Source organism: Doryrhamphus excisus, chromosome 3 (assembly GCF_030265055.1).
Source record: "Doryrhamphus excisus isolate RoL2022-K1 chromosome 3, RoL_Dexc_1.0, whole genome shotgun sequence".
Taxonomy (NCBI): domain Eukaryota; kingdom Metazoa; phylum Chordata; class Actinopteri; order Syngnathiformes; family Syngnathidae; genus Doryrhamphus; species Doryrhamphus excisus.
This window is the reverse complement of record NC_080468.1, coordinates 18,982,125-18,999,604: the sequence shown is the minus strand read 5'-3', so window position 1 is coordinate 18,999,604 and position 17,480 is coordinate 18,982,125. Positions and strand designations below refer to the sequence as shown.

The 17,480-nt window shown below is 40.7% G+C and overlaps 1 protein-coding gene across 3 annotated transcripts; it reads right to left on the bottom strand.

The window, feature by feature from the left end:
- Positions 1-11,909: 11,909 nt before the first annotated feature.
- LOC131126237 (transmembrane protein 184C-like) lies at positions 11,910-17,333 on the bottom strand. Of its 3 annotated transcripts, none has more exons than XM_058068549.1 (11): positions 17,022-17,333; positions 16,786-16,917; positions 16,572-16,702; positions 16,468-16,504; positions 15,560-15,765; positions 15,415-15,489; positions 15,012-15,305; positions 14,825-14,924; positions 14,683-14,760; positions 14,524-14,617; positions 11,910-14,450 (listed from the first exon to the last, which is right to left on the bottom strand). In XM_058068549.1, the coding sequence occupies exons 2-11, from the start codon at positions 16,900-16,902 to the stop codon at positions 14,176-14,178; spliced, it is 1,407 nt and encodes a 468-aa protein (XP_057924532.1). In that variant the 5' UTR covers positions 16,903-16,917; positions 17,022-17,333; the 3' UTR covers positions 11,910-14,175. The 3 variants fall into 3 exon arrangements, with proteins under 3 accessions (XP_057924532.1, XP_057924533.1, XP_057924534.1); XM_058068550.1 differs by having other exon boundaries at positions 16,786-16,909; XM_058068551.1 differs by having other exon boundaries at positions 11,914-14,450; positions 15,012-15,124; positions 15,212-15,305; positions 16,786-17,327.
- Positions 17,334-17,480: the final 147 nt, after the last annotated feature.

Below are 17,480 nucleotides of genomic sequence, written 5' to 3'. Positions count from 1 at the left end.
GGGTTGTTTCGGTTGTGAATTGTATCAAAACCCCTACTGTTCAATTGTCTGATTTGTTCACAAATACAACCCAAACAAAATCACTGGCTTGAATTTCACTGCAGTAAGTGCTTCTTGTTGGGGTTGTGTTCTTGAACCATTCATCTACAAAAGGAAGACCCTGAGTCCACGTCTGATTCATTGACCCAACCTGAGCATTGACTTGAATATTAGCAACAGTAAGTGCTACTTGTTGGGGCAGTTTTACAGACATAATCTCCATGATAAACAAGATGGAAAGTGACTGACCTCTGGATGTCTTCAAGGGGACAAGATTGATATTTATGAGTAAATGTTTTTGATTTTCTTGATACCAGCTGGGGACAGTTTGATTTGTTTGCAATAAGACTACCACAACAAAAGTGCAGACTTGTGATTTTTTCTGGAGTAAGTGCTTCTTGTTGGGGTAGCCTTGCTGACTTGCATGCATCATTTTAAATTTGAAGATGAAATCACACTGAGATCACCTTAAGTAGAACCACTGATGCTTTTGCAGTTCATAAGTGCTTCTCTTTGGGGTTGTTTCGGCTGTGGATTGTATCAGAAGTCTATTTTCTACTGTTCAATTGTCAGTTTATTCACAAATACAACCCAAACAAAATCACTGACTTGAATTTCACTGCAGTAAGTGCTTCTTGTTGGGGTTGTGTTCTTGAGCCATTCATCTACAAAAGGAAGACCCTCAGTCCACGTTTGATTCATTGACCCAACCTGAGCATTGACTTGAATATTAGCAACAGTAAGTGCTACTTGTTGGGGCAGTTGTACAGACATATTCTCCATGATAAACATGATGCACACTGTGATCTTGTTTGACTGACTTGGATGTCTTCAAAGGGACAAAACTGATATTTACGATTAAATACGAGCAAAGCAAAGTGTGACTATTTGGCAATAAGACTACCTAAACAAAAGCACAGACTTGTCTTCTTTTTGGAGTAAGTGCTTCTTGTTGGGGTAGCCTTGCTGACTTGCATGCATCATTTTAAAATGTGGATGAAATCACACTGAGATCACCTTAAGTAGAACCACTGATGCTTTTGCAGTTCATAAGTGCTTCTCTTTGGGGTTGTTTCGGCTGTGGATTGTATCTAAACTCTTCATCCTACTGTTTAATGTTCTGATTTGTTCACAAATACAACCCAAACAAAAGCACTGACTTTGAAATTTACTGCAGTAAGTGCTTCTTGTTGGGGTTGTGTTCTTGAACCTTCATCTACAAAACGAAGATACCAAGACCACGTCTGTTTCATTGACCCAACCTGAGCATTGACTTGAAGATTAGCAACAGTAAGTGCTACTTGTTGGGGCAGTTGTACAGACATTCACCATGATATACACTACAATCTCAGTCATACAGTCTTACTCCATGATATACATGATGTACACTCTGATGTTGTTTGATTGACCCATGGATGTCTTCAAAGGGACAAAACTGCTGACTTGGATGCATCATTTTAAAAATGTGGATGGAATCACACTGAGATCACCTTAAGTAGAACCACTGATGCTTTTGCAGTTCATAAGTGCTTCTCTTTGGGGTTGTTTCGGCTGTGGATTGTATCTAAACTCTTCATCCTACTGTTTAATGTCCTGATTTGTTCACAAATACAACCCAAACAAAATCACTGACTTGAATATCAGTGCAGTAAGTGCTTCTTGTTGGGGTTGTGTTCTTGAGCCATTCATCTAAAAAAGGAAGATACCAAGTCCACGTCTGATTCATTGACCCAACCTGAGCATTGACTTGAATATTAGCAACAGTAAGTGCTACTTGTTGGGGCAGTTGTACAGACATAATCTCTATGATAAACAGGATGGAAAGTGATCTTGTTTGACTGACCTGGGTGTCTTCAAAGAGACAAAACTGATATTGATGAGCAAATGTTTTTGATTTCCTTGATACTAGCCAGGGACAGTTAGATTTTTTTGCAATAAGACTACCACAACAAAAGTGTAGACTTGTGATTTTTTTCTGGAGTAAGTGCTTCTTGTTGGGGTAGCCTTGCTGACTTGCATGCATCATTTTAAAATGTGGATGAAATCACACTGAGATCTCCTTAAGTAGAACCACTGATGCTTTTGCAGTTCATAAGTGCTTCTCTTTGGGGTTGTTTCGGCTGTGGATTGTATCTAAACTCTTCATCCTACTGTTCTGATTTGTTCACAAATACAACCCGAACAAAAGCTCTACTTTGAAATTCACTGCAGTAAGTGCTTCTTGTTGGGGTTGTGTTCTTGAACCATTCATCTACAAAAGGAAGACCCTCAGTCCACATCTGATTCATTGACCCAACCTGAGCATTGACTTGAATATTAGCAACAGTAAGTGCTACTTGTTGGGGCAGTTGTACAGACATATTCTCCATGATATACATGATGTACACTGTGATCTTGTTTGACTGACTTGGATGTCTTCAAAGGGACAAAACTGATTTTTATGATTACATACGAGCCAAGCAAAGTGTGACTATTTGGCAATAAGACTACCTAAACAAAAGCACAGACTTGTCTTCTTTTTGGAGTAAGTGCTTCTTGTTGGGGTAGCCTTGTTGACTTGCATGCATCATTTTAAAATGTGGATGAAATCACACTGAGATCACCTTAAGTAGAACCACTGATGCTTTTGCAGTTCATAAGTGCTTCTCTTTGGGGTTGTTTCGGCTGTGGATTGTATCTAAACTCCTATTGTTTAATGTTCTGATTTGTTCACAAATACAACCCAAACAAAAGCACTAGCTTGAATTTCACTGCAGTAAGTGCTTCTTGTTGGGGTTGTGTTCTTGAGCCATTCATCTACAAAAGGAAGACCCTCAGTCCACGTCTGATTCATTGACCCAACCTGAGCATTGACTTGAATATTAGCAACAGTAAGTGCTTCTTGTTGGGGCAGTTTTACAGACATATTCTCTATGATAAACAAGATGGAAAGTGACTGACCTCTGGATGTCTTCAAGGGGACAAGATTGATATTTATTAGTAAATGTTTTTGATTTTCTTGATACCAGCTGGCGACAGTTTTATTTGTTTGCAATAAGACTACCACAACAAAAGTGCAGACTTGTGATTTTTTCTGGAGTAAGTGCTTCTTGTTGGGGTAGCCTTGCTGACTTGCAAGCATCATTTTAAATTTGAAGATGAAATCACACTGAGATCACCTTAAGTAGAACCACTGATGCTTTTGCAGTTCATAAGTGCTTCTCTTTGGGGTTGTTTCGGCTGTGAATTGTATCAAAACTCCTACAATGTTCTGATTTGTTCACAAATACGACCCAAACAAAATCACTGGCACGTCTGATTCATTGACCCAACCTGAGCATTGACTTGAATATTAGCAACAGTAAGTGCTACTTGTTGGGGCAGTTGTACAGACATATTCTCCATGATATACATGATGCACACTGTGATCTTGTTTGACTGACCTCTGGATGTCTTCAAAGGGACAAAACTGATATTTACGACTAAATACCAGCCAAGCAAAGTATGACTATTTGGCAATAAGACTACCTAAACAAAAGCACAGACTTGTCTTCTTTTTGAAGTAAGTGCTTCTTGTTGGGGTAGTCTTGCTGACTTGCATGCATCATTTTAAATTTGTGGATGAAATCACACTGAGATCACCTTAAGTAGAACCACTGATGCTTTTGCAGTTCATAAGTGCTTCTCTTTGGGGTTGTTTCGGCTGTGAATTGTATCTAAACTCCTACAATGTTCTGATTTGTTCACAAATACAACCCAAACAAAATCACTGACTTGAATATCAGTGCAGTAAGTGCTTCTTGTTGGGGTTGTGTTCTTGAGCCATTCATCTACAAAAGGAAGATACCAAGTCCACGTCTGATTCATTGACCCAACCTGAGCATTGACTTGAATATTATTAATTATAATATTATTAATAATATTGAATATAGCAACAGTAAGTTCTTGTTGGGGCAGTTGTACAGACATATTCTCCATGATATACATGATGTACACTGTAATGTTGTTGGATTTACCTGTGGAAGACAAAACTTGACTTGCATCATTTAAAAAATGTGGATGGAATCACACTGAGATCACCTCAAATAGAGTCGCTAATGCTTTTGCAGTTCATAAGTGCTTCTCTTTGGGGTTGTTTCGGCTGTGAATTGTATCTGAAGTCTATGTCCTACTGTTCAATTGCCTGATTTGTTCACAAATACAACCCAAACAAAAGCACTAGCTTGAATTTCACTGCAGTAAGTGCTTCTTGTTGGGGTTGTGTTCTTGAGCCATTCATCTACAAAAGGAAGACCCTCAGTCCACGTCTGTTTCATTGACCCAACCTGAGCATTGACTTGAATATTAGCTACAGTAAGTGCTACTTGTTGGGGCAGTCTTACAGTCCTACTCCATGATATACATGATGTACACTGTAATGTTGTTTGAGTGACCCGTGGTTGTCTTAATAGTGTACTAAAACTTCCCTGAAATCAGCCAAGCCCAATGTGGCAATAAGACTACCTAAACTAAAGCACAGACTTGTCTTCTTTTTGGAGTAAGTGCTTCTTGTTGGGGTTGTCTTGCTGACTGCTGCAATTGCAAATGTAGCGATGGCCACTTGGTGGAAATGTGTCTATTCATAAGAACCTGATGGGTCTTCAACACCTGCTAACGACTGATATGAATTTAAAAAGACTGGAGTCCATTCATGGAGGAGGGGAATTCAGTACATCCCAGACCATTTCAAACCAATAGAAACTATCTAACCAGAAGGCGGAGTGAAGTTTCAATGGTGAAAAGTGTATTTAAAGGAACAAACAAGACCATCTTAACACACGGATGTTGGAGGGACGACATGCCCATGCACTAAAAGAACTCTCCAAGACAAGGAAGACCCACAGTTGACATCTGTTGCATCAACCCTACCAAAGTATCCACTTGATGGTAAGTGACTTCTTGGGTCAGTCCTACATTCATATTCCTCAGAATATACAGTATGAAGAATGTCATGTTGTTTAACTGACCTCTTGGATCACTTGAAAGGGACACAACTAATATTCACAAGCAAATACTTTATATTTTCTTGATACCAGCATGCATCATTTTAAAATTGTGGATGAAATCACACTGAGATCACCTTAAGTAGAACCACTGATGCTTTTGCAGTTCATAAGTGCTTCTCTTTGGGGTTGTTTCAGCTGTGAATTGTATCAAAACTCCTACAATGTTCTGATTTGTTCACAAATACGACAAAATGGCACGTCTGATTCATTGACCCAACCTGAGCATTGACTTGAAGATTAGCAACAGTAAGTGCTACTTGTTGGGGCAGTTGTACAGACATATTCTCCATGATAAACATGATGTACACTGTGATCTTGTTTGACTGACCTGGATGTCTTCAAAGGGACAAAACTGATATTTACGACTAAATACCAGCCAAGCAAAGTGTGACTATTTGGCAATAAGACTACCTAAACAAAAGCACAGACTTGTCTTCTTTTTGGAGTAAGTGCTTCTTGTTGGGGTAGTCTTGCTGACTTGCATATGTCATTTGAAAAAAGGATGAAATCACACTGAGATCACCTTAAGTAGAACCACTGATGCTTTTGCAGTTCATAAGTGCTTCTCTTTGGGGTTGTTTCGGCTGTGGATTGTATCTAAACTCTTCATCCTACTGTTTAATGTTCTGATTTGTTCACAAATACAACCCAAACAAAAGCACTGACTTTGAATTTCACTGCAGTAAGTGCTTCTTGTTGGGGTTGTGTTCTTGAACCATTCATCTACAAAAGGAAGACACCAAGACCACGTCTGTTTCATTGACCCAACCTGAGCATTGACTTGAAGATTAGCAACAGTAAGTGCTACTTGTTGGGGCAGTTGTACAAACATTCACCATGATATACACTGCAATCTCAGTCATACAGTCTTACCCCATGATATACATGATGACCCATGGATGTCTTCAAAGGGACAAAACTGCTGACTTGCATGCATCATTTTAAAAATGTGGATGGAATCACACTGAGATCACCTTAAGTAGAACCACTGATGCTTTTGCAGTTCATAAGTGCTTCTCTTTGGGGTTGTTTCGGCTGTGGATTGTATCTAAATTCCTACTGGTCAATGTTCTGATTTGTTCACAAATACAACCCAAACAAAAGCACTAGCTTGAATTTCACTGCAGTAAGTGCTTCTTGTTGGGGTTGTGTTCTTGAACCATTCATCTACAAAAGGAAGACCCTCAGTCCACGTCTGATTCATTGACCCAACCTGAGCATTGACTTGAATATTAGCAACAGTAAGTGCTACTTGTTGGGGCAGTTTTACAGACATATTCTCCATGATAAACAAGATGGAAAGTGACTGACCTCTGGATGTCTTCAAGATTGATATTTATGAGTAAATGTTTTTGATTTTCTTGATACCAGCTGGGGACAGTTTGATTTGTTTGCAATAAGACTACCACAACAAAAGTGCAGACTTGTGATTTTTTTCTGGAGTAAGTGCTTCTTGTTGGGGTAGCCTTGCTGACTTGCATGCATCATTTTAAATTTGAAGATGAAATCACACTGAGATCACCTTAAGTAGAACCACTGATGCTTTTGCAGTTCATAAGTGCTTCTCTTTGGGGTTGTTTCGGCTGTGGATTGTATCTAAACTCTTCATCCTACTGTTTAATGTTCTGATTTGTTCACAAATACAACCCAAACAAAATCACTGACTTGAATATCAGTGCAGTAAGTGCTTCTTGTTGGGGTTGTGTTCTTGAGCCATTCATCTAAAAAAGGAAGATACCAAGTCCACATCTGATTCATTGACCCAACCTGAGCATTGACTTGAATATTAGCTACAGTAAGTGCTACTTGTTGGGGCAGTTGTACAGACATATTCTCTATGATAAACAGGATGGAAAGTGATCTTGTTTGACTGACCTGGGTGTCTTCAAAGAGACAAAACTGATATTGATGAGCAAATGTTTTTGATTTCCTTGATACTAGCCAGGGACAGTTAGATTTTTTTGCAATAAGACTACCACAACAAAAGTGTAGACTTGTGATTTTTTTCTGGAGTAAGTGCTTCTTGTTGGGGTAGCCTTGCTGACTTGCATGCATCATTTTAAAATGTGGATGAAATCACACTGAGATCACCTTGAGTAGAACCACTGATGCTTTTGCAGTTCATAAGTGCTTCTCTTTGGGGTTGTTTCAGCTGTGGATTGTATCTAAACTCTTCATCCTACTGTTTGTGTTCTGATTTGTTCACAAATACAACCCGAACAAAAGCACTACTTTGAAATTCACTGCAGTAAGTGCTACTTGTTGGGGCATATTCTCCATGATATACATGATGTACACTGTAATGTTGTTTGAGTGACCTGTGGTTGTCTTAATAGTGTACTACTCAAATTTCCCTGAAATCAGCCAAGCCCAATGTGGCAATAAGACTACCTAAACTAAAGCACAGACTTGTCTTCTTTTTGGAGTAAGTGCTTCTTGTTGGGGTTGTCTTGCTGACTGCTGCAATTGCAAATGTAGCGATGGCCACTTGGTGGAAATGTGTCTATTCATAAGAACCTGATGGGTCTCCAACACCTGCTAACGACTGATATGAATTAAAAAAGACTGGCGTCCATTCATGGAGGAGGGGGATTTAGTACATCCCAGACCATTTCAAACCAATAGAAGCTATCTAACCAGAAGGCAGAGTGAAGTTTCAATGGTGAAAAGTGTATTTAAAGGAACAAACAAGACCATCTTAACACACGGATGTTGGAAAGACAACATGCCCATGCACTAAAAGAACTCTCCAAGACGAGGAAGACCCACAGTTGACATCTGTTGCATCAACCCTACCAAAGTATCCACTTGATGGTAAGTGACTTCTTGGGTCAGTCCTACATTCATATTCCTCAGAATATACAGTATGAAGAATGTCATGTTGTTTAACTGACCTCTTGGATCACTTGAAAGGGACACAACTAATATTCACAAGCAAATACTTTCTATTTTCTTGATACCAGCATGCATCATTTTAAAATTGTGGATGAAATCACACTGAGATCACCTTAAGTAGAACCACTGATGCTTTTGTAGTTCATAAGTGCTTCTCTTTGGGGTTGTTTCAGCGGTGAATTGTATCAAAACTCCTACAATGTTCTGATTTGTTCACAAATACGACAAAATGGCACGTCTGATTCATTGACCCAACCTGAGCATTGACTTGAATATTAGCAACAGTAAGTGCTACTTGTTGGGGCAGTTGTACAGACATATTCTCCATGATATACATGATGTACACTGTGATCTTGTTTGACTGACCTGGATGTCTTCAAAGGGACAAAACTGATATTTATGATTAAATACGAGCCAAGCAAAGTGTGACTATTTGGCAATAAGACTACCTAAACAAAAGCACAGACTTGTCTTCTTTTTGGAGTAAGTGCTTCTTGTTGGGGTAGTCTTGCTGACTTGCATGCATCATTTTAAAAATGTGGATGGAATCACACTGAGATCACCTTAAGTAGAACCACTGATGCTTTTGCAGTTCATAAGTGCTTCTCTTTGGGGTTGTTTCGGCTGTGGATTGTATCTAAACTCTTCATCCTACTGTTTAATGTTCTGATTTGTTCACAAATACAACCCAAACAAAAGCACTAGCTTGAATTTCACTGCAGTAAGTGCTTCTTGTTGGGGTTGTGTTCTTGAACCATTCATCTACAAAAGGAAGACCCTCAGTCCACGTCTGATTCATTGACCCAACCTGAGCATTGACTTGAATATTAGCAACAGTAAGTGCTACTTGTTGGGGCAGTTGTACAGACATATTCTCCATGAAATACATGATGTACACTGTGATCTTTTTTAACTGACCTATAGACAAAACAGATATTTATGAGTAAATGTGTTCAATTTTCTTGATACCGACCAGAGACAGTTTGAGTAGTTTGCAGTAAGACTAACTCAACAAAAGCGCAGACTTTTTTCTGGAAGTAAGTGCTTCTTGTTGGGGTAGCCTTGTTGACTTGCATGCATCATTTTAAAAAGTGGATGAAATCACACTGAGATCACCTTAAGTAGAACCACTGATGCTTTTGCAGTTCATAAGTGCTTCTCTTTGGGGTTGTTTCGGCTGTGAATTGTAGTTCTACGTCCTACTGTTCAATTGTCGGATTTGTTCACAAATACAACCCAAGCAAATGCACTGACTTTGAAATTCACTGCAGTAAGTGCTTCTTGTTGGGGTTGTGTTCTTGAGCCCTTCATCTCAAAAAGGAAGATACCAAGTCCACGTCTGATTCATTGACCCAACCTGAGCATTGACTTGAATATTAGCAACAGTAAGTGCTACTTGTTGGGGCAGTTGTACAGACATATTCTCTATGATAAACAGGATGGAAAGTGATCTTGTTTGACTGACCTGGATGTCTTCAAAGAGACAAAACTGATATTGATGTGCAAATGTTTTTGATTTCCTTGATACTAGCCAGGGACAGTTTGATTTGTTTGCAATAAGACTACCACAACAAAAGTGCAGACTTGTGATTTTTTTCTGGAGTAAGTGCTTCTTGTTGGGGTAGTCTTGCTGACTTGCATGCATCATTTTAAATTTGAAGATGAAATCACACTGAGATCACCTTAAGTAGAACCACTGATGCTTTTGCAGTTCATAAGTGCTTCTCTTTGGGGTTGTTTCGGCTGTGGATTGTATCTAAACTCCTACTGGTCAATGTTCTGATTTGTTCACAAATACAACCCAAACAAAATCACTGGCTTGAATTTCACTGCAGTAAGTGCTTCTTGTTGGGGTTGTGTTCTTGAGCCATTCATCTACAAAAGGAAGACCCTCAGTCCACGTCTGATTCATTGACCAAACCTGAGCATTGACTTGAATATTAGCAACAGTAAGTGCTACTTGTTGGGGCAGTTGTACAGACATATTCTCCATGTTGAACAGGATGGACACTGTACTGTGATATTGTTTGAATGACATCTTCTGTGGATTGAATCAGAACTCTATGTCCTACTGTTCAATTTTCTGATTTGTACACCACAACCCAAACAAAAGCCCTGAGTTGAATTTCACTGCGGTAAGTGCTTCTTGTTGGGGTTGACTGGCTGATTTCATTTGAAAATTGGGGATGAAATCACACTGAGATCACCTTAAGTAGTTGTTTCGGCTGTGGGTTGTATCTAAACTCTACATTGTCCAGCTTAATGCTCTAATGTGTTCACAAATACAACCCAAACAAAATCACTGACTTTGAATTTCACTGCAGTAAGTGCTTCTTGTTGGGGTTGTGTTCTTGAGCCATTCATCTACAAAAGGAAGATACCAAGACCACGTCTGATTCATTGACCCAACCTGAGCATTGACTTCAAGATTTGATATTTACAAGCAAATATTCTTGATGTTTTTGATACCCAGGGCTCGACAATAACGTTGTACCGATGGCCCGGGGCAAGTTAAAACAAAATTCGGGCAAGTAAATCCAATCATTAATATTCCCGTCGGGCAAGTGCACTTTAGCATGCCGTACTGCCAAGAGTTTTTTTAAAGCGGTTCTTGTTGGGTGTTGGTAAAACACGGACTGCGTAATTCCGGTGGTAATTTGCAAACCAATCCTTGCAAATCTTGAAATGGACCAATCAGAATCGTTTTTTTAGACCGCGGTCCGTAATCCACAATCCGCGTTTTACCCACACCCGTTCTTGTTCGCGATCAACCAATCAGCGATCGTTTTACTAGGAAAACATCTATCATGGCGTCCCTGCCAACATCGTCTAATTCTTCAACAACTTCTGAAGGAAAACACCAAAAAGTGATGAAACAGTGCCTCCTAAACAAGTATTTTATTAGCGGCAGCAAATCAAATGATGGCACAGGTGAGTGAATCACATTGCTGTGACAATTTGAAGTGGTCACAATGAAACACCACCCATTAGATCCAATACCAAGTGCTGATTTTGCACAAGCTACAAAACCTAGCGGTTTCATTTCTCTGTGTATTTTTCTCACCTTTGCTTCACAAATTATTGTTTGACCATTGAGCATTTTTTTCTGGATTAAAAACACTTTACTAGTACACAAATGTGTCAAATGTTTCATTGTGGTGCACAACTTATAAATATCACTGCTTACTACGACTACCATGTGTAAGGTAGCATGGCTTGCCATGTTAACATACATCTCCACAAATTTTCAGACATTCCTCCAAATACAATGCATCAGTACTATTATCTGATGAATTATCAGCATATATTGATATATGATATCATTATGGCAGTCTTTTCATTTTACATGGGGCAAGTTCGGGCAAGTAGTTCTCACCTTAAGGATTCCCCATGGGCAAGTCATTTTTGTTTTTAACGTAGAGCCCTGATACCAGTCATGGATAGTTTGTTTAATTTGCAATTAGACTACCTCAACAAAAGCTCAGACTTGTCTTCTTTTTGGAGTAAGTGCTTCTTGTTGGGGTAGCCTTGCTGACTTGTATGCATCATTTTAAATAAGTGAATGAAATCACACTGAGATCACCTCAAAAAGGGTTGCTAATGCTTTTACTGTTCATAAGTGCTTCTCTTTGGGGTTGTTTCGGCTGTGGATTGTATTTAAACTCCCATTCATCTACAAAAGGAAGACCCTCAGTCCACGTCTGATTCATTGACCCAACCTGAGCATTGACTTGAATATTAGCAACAGTAAGTGCTACTTGTTGGGGCAGTTGTACAGACATATTCTCCATGATATACATGATGTACACTGTGATCTTGTTTGACTGACCTCTGGATGTCTTCCAAGGGACATTCTTGATATTTTACTAGCAAATATTTTTCATTTTCCTGAAACAAGTGTGATTATTTGGCAATCAGACGAACTAACTAACGAAATAAATAACTAAATAACTAAGTGCTTCTTGTTGGGGTTGTCTTGTTGACTGCTTCTAATGCAAATGTGCTGTGGCCACTTGTTGGAAATGTGTCTATTCATAAGAAAATAACTGTATCCTGATGGGTCTTCATAACCTGCTAACGACTGATATGACGTGTATGTATGACCAATAGAAATTATTTGACCAGGAAGGTGGAGTTATTTTCAATGGAAAAAATGTATTTAAAGGAACAAACTAAATAAAGTAAATACAGGTTGCCATGACTCTTTAAATAATATACAATACAATGCAATACTTCCATTACCTTAAATACAAATACATGGAATTAAAAAAATAAATAATTCAAAGTAAAACAATATACCTGCAGTGTGGTAGAATATGTAGAGAGGACATTCGCTGAGCTCCTCAATAAGAACAGACCTGTACAGGAATAATAGACATTCAGCACAATGTATCGTAGCATGCTCACTCACACACCGAAAGGGGGAAAAAAGTGGCTGCTAGCTAAAAAGTTAGCCTGCTCCACCAGTCAGAAACATCCCCAAAGCCAAACCATACGACATCGAATTAAAGAAATATGAATTATTAAAGATATGGGTTCAATATGGTTGATATAAAACAAAACAGTGAACCTGGAAATCGTGAAATATTACAAAAAAACTAGGTCTACGTACTATCTACGTACCTCCTAGTCAGCATATAAATGATCTAACGACGCGAGCAAAAGCACATCCGCTGAACCATCAAAATAAAAGCTCAATAAAGGAAATACAAAAATAAAGTCACAAATGTTCAATTATGAACTTAGAGGAGACAAAAATGATTTTAAAATAAAACCATTTCAGAGATGAGTTAATTATTTTCTTGACTTGTTTTAGTTACTTACTAGTATTTGGAAAAAAGTGGATGAAATCACACCGAAATCACCTCAAATAGAGCCGCTGATGATTTTTGCAGTTCATAAGTGCTTCTCTTCGGGGTTGTTTTTCAGCTGTGTCAAAACTATACACCCTACTCTTCAATACTTTTCACAAATACAACCCAAACAAAAGCAACAGGGGGTGCTACTTTTTGGGGCTACATATATTTTCTTACAGTATGAATAATATCATGTTGTTGAGCAGCCTGGATGACTTCAAAGGACAATATTGATATTTGACTTTTTAGATTTTATTGATAGTTACACATGTATTACTGTCTGCCAGTGTATGTTCATGTACATAGTGCATTGCTGCAATTTTCCATTGTAGTACAACACATTACACTGTGTATGTGGGGTTTTCTGTAATAAAACAAATTGGGAATATCCACATAAGTGCATAGATACTGTATGTATAAAAGTGTGTATAGTTGTCCGAAATGCAGTACTGATGAAACTCTTAATTCCATTTGAAAGAATATGTATTTTGCAATCTTGGATTTTCACCTTCAAAATGCAAAAGGAAGAAATGGGAGCAAAAATGTTGAGCATTTATTCAAAAGAACAATTTTAATGAACAGTTAACAGTTATAATATCGCTGATTTTGCACATTTTCCTGAGGTGAGGTTGCTGCAAGCATGTTCTTGGCTTAGTGCGCAAACCCTGCCTACCGTCTTCAGTGGCGTCTGAGTTGGATCACTGCGTCTGACAGTTTCTGTTGTTTGACAGCTGGACAGTAACAAGTCAAATGATATTCTTATACTCTACTGAATGAATGAATTTGAATTCAGATACTAAGAGGATTACCAAGTTTCCTGGAAAAGGATAGGGTTTGTGTACATGTATGTGTATTACATTAGTCAAGGTTACATTTATTTTTTTTCTTCCACTTTTTAATGTCCTATGTTTGGTGTGCAAACAGGCGATTTTGTGGCGCTGAAGGAGATGTGGCGTTTGAATGTGTTCTTATGTTCCCTCGCAGATGGTGCCTAATGTTTATTGGACTGTAGTCAAGAACAATAATGGCCTTCATTTTGGTTGACAATCGTCCCAGTTCTTGACCGACAGCCAATTGGATCCTCTGGCTTAGCACAAGTGATTTTTTTTGGGGGTGTACGACTTGACAAGTCAACTATCTTAAGGATTTGCTGACTGCATCCAACCTCAACAGTGAGAGGCCTTGCTTACGTCCTCATCTGGAGGCCATGTTTTGATCACCTGACAAAAACGTGTTTAACAAGTTGAAATGTCCATCCCATTTCTTATTTTTGCATTCCTGAAGTTCCACTTCAAACCTTCTTAAAGTGGCCACAAATGTTTTTGTTCATATTTACACTCATTACACGAGATAGACCCCTCTCATTGGCTGCCCCCCCCATGCGGTGGCGAGTCGTCACTGTCATCCTCCCAAGACGCTGAAGTGAATCCCGCCGGAGCCGAGATCGAGTGCGGGGCAGAGGTGTGTCCGAGGCCTTGGTAACGCCCAGTAGAAGACGGCGAGGCAGGCATGGATGCGGCTGCCACGGCGACAGGGTCTTGGGAGCTGGCCGCCAGGAGACCGGTGTGCTCGTTATGCTCGGGGCGGGTCGCTGCCCCAAAGTACATCTTGCTGGGACGACCAAAGACGGTGCGGCCTGGTGGGAGTGAGTGATTAAGAGTTGAGATAAATGTATTTTATTGTTTATCAGAGTGGATGCAGACGCTCACCAACATGGCGGACCTGCTCCGTGACGTCAGCTCTGATGTCTGAGAAGTCCCACATGGCCAGGAAGCTATCAAAGCATGTTCCTTCCTCCGCCTCCTAGAGTAACATCTTCTTTTCAAATAAACTATACTTACTATTACTATCTATGTGTGTGTGTGTACCTGCACATAGGGCTTGTACGTGAAGGTGTAGTGGTGAGCAATGGCTGCCAGGAACATTTCTATGCAGATGATGAAGTCCTGCATTGGTAGAAACAAGCAAACAATAAAATCTTGACAAGAAAAACTAATCATTTGTCCTGACCTGCAGTCCCGTGGCCACTGCCTCCACACTGTCCCAGTCCCAGGTGTGTTTATCCGAGATTACGCCCACCTTCACCAGGAAGGCTATCAGCACCGCCTGCCTGGAGACAAAGTACCTCCACAGTCAAGTCGGGACCTCACAGAATCAAAGCAGGACACGTTTTATCTGTAATTGTTGTCCTCGGTACCAGAAGGAGACGAACACCACCAGCTTGACGCACAGGAACTTGCCAACGGGTCTGATGGGCGCCAGCTCTTCTTTGAGCGCTCGGTAGAGAAGTAGCAGACAGTACATGGCCGACTGGACACAAACACACACAGTTTGGCATGGTGGCTTGCTGTGGTCGACGTGTGTGTATACTGTGTGTGTGTGTGTGTGCGTGCTGACCAGCTGTGATATGTTGTTGATGATGACTAGGTAGGACCAGGCATTGTGAAAGCTGAAGTTAGCTTCATCATAAACGCCGCACAGCTGACAGACCCTGCCATAAATCACATGATCATTTGACCGACAAATGTCAACAACTCATCCATCACGTCATCGTGATAGTGGCAATGCATCGCCATGGTAACCATGCAAGTTAGACTTACAGCGCTATCACCGTGGTTACGGGCCTGACCACAGTGTACTGCAGGACTCCCAGCTTGCACCTGAATAGCAACACTCTGTCGGGACAGGAAGAGAGTTGTTTTCATCCATGTCAGCTGATTGCATGGCCCCGCCCCCTTCTCTTACTCCCCCATAGGCCATGGCGGGCAGCAGCAGAGTGGCGGCAGGTGGGGCTGCTGCTGCTGGACCTCCAGCATCATCACCAGGCTGGGGTACTGGTTGCTAAGGAAGTTGAGCAGGAAGACCAGGAAGTTGTAGATGACGTAGGCTTCATAGCATTCCCTGCAGGTGTCCACGTAGATGGCAAGGCTGGGGTATCTCAGAGCCAACCACTGGGGAGGGAAGGAGGGGTCAAATCATCTCCAAATGTTGAGACTGTTGATATTTTTAATTTAACTAATATTTTCATTTTATAATATTAATATTTTAATTATATAATATTATATTTATATAATATTTATTATAATATTATATTTATATTATATTTATAATATTATAAAATATTAACATTTTATAATATTATATTAATATTTTCACATTTCTTATGTTTTTATCTTTTTAGTCCTATTTTATGCTTTTAGTCTTTAGCTTTTAACTCCAGTGTTTCCTCGGGGGGGGTCCTCCACACTGGGGGCTGTGTCGGGTCTGCTGAGGGGGTGCCATCCATGGGTCCCTTCGACCCGGCCGGCTGGGGGTTCCTCCCTTTAATGTGGGGGTCCGCCCGTCTGTCGGAGTCAGGGGGCCCGGGTGCTGGTCCCCCGATGGCACGGCCCCAAAGGTGGCGTCTCCTTACTGTGTGTGATTGTGTGTGATTGTGTGTGTGTGGGGGTGGGTGTGTGTATGTGTGTCTAGTATGGAGGGTCGGAGGGAGGGGCTTTCTTAGTAATTGTTTTTCCTTTTAATTGTGGTAATTGTTTTTAATTCTGTAAAGCACTTTGTGTTGCGTGTCTTTGCAGGAAAAGTGCTATACAAATAAAGTTGATTTGATTTGAAATGTGTTGTAACCATGGCAACATCGCGAGGGTTCTACTCACACTGTCCAGACTGTATATCGGCACCATCCATAGTATCCTGACGGAGGGGTAGATGATTATCAGCATGTCGCCATGGCGATGCCGTCAGCATGGTTTGTGGTCACCTGATGATGGGCCGCTGCAGCTCGGGCTGGGTGTAGTGAACCAGGTGCTGCAGGATGTCCCACAGTGAGACGGGGATGGTGAGGAAGACGAAGACGCCGGCGATGAACCAGGCTTTGCTGTGAGTCCCCACCTGGGAAGACCAGGACGCCGTGGCGTTAAGGCGGAGCCACGCAGGCCGGCCAATGAAACGTCTCAGTCAAGTGTCATCCTCACCTTGTCCTTCTGCAGCTCCCACACACACAGCGGCACCACGGCTGCCAGCAGGCACGCGTACAGCACCAGGACCAGCGGGCGGATCCATCGCCTCCACTCGGAACACGAACACGGCATCGACTCGCTGGTGACCTCAATCAATCATGTGACACTTAACTTATTTTGACAGACAGCATGACGTGTAGGACAGCACTCGTTAAACATGACATCAAAATATATTCAAAATGATGAGAGACCGTTCAAGATGACGCCGATGATGGTGATGATGATGATGAAGATGCGCAGTGTGTCGTCCTCGTGGCCGCTGATTCTGTTACCAGGCAACGCCTCTCTCTTCTACACAAAACCCTCGGATCTTCCTTCCCGCCATGGGATCTCGATCGCTGATCATCATCAGAGGCGACCTGATCGATCAGACCCTCGGCCGCTACCGCCTTTTAGATGCGCGCGCATGTTTATGTTCTGCGTCACGCGCCGTACGTCACGTGCCTTCCTAGCAAACATCAGCCTTTTTCTTTCTAATGTAATTTGGATTTATTCTACACTACGTCTTTTTATCACAGCTATTAGAATTAAAAATATATAACTTAAACAACAATTGAATAATCAGCTGTGAATTACGACCTGCACTTTATTATCGGAAAAAATGACATTTGTTTACAGCAGCTTAAGACGAAAACAATGCTCGTTATTTG

Bases quoted from the DNA above. Each gene is read 5' to 3' on its own strand.
- LOC131126237 (XM_058068549.1), bottom strand. From the start codon at position 16,902: ATGCCGTGTTCGTGTTCCGAGTGGAGGCGATGGATCCGCCCGCTGGTC. The intron at 15,766-16,467 runs GTGAGTAGAACC...TTCCCTCCCCAG, and splicing joins CGATATACAGTCTGGACAGT to TGGTTGGCTCTGAGATACCC. The intron at 15,490-15,559 runs GTAAGAGAAGGG...CTGTCCCGACAG, and splicing joins CCGCCATGGCCTATGGGGGA to AGTGTTGCTATTCAGGTGCA.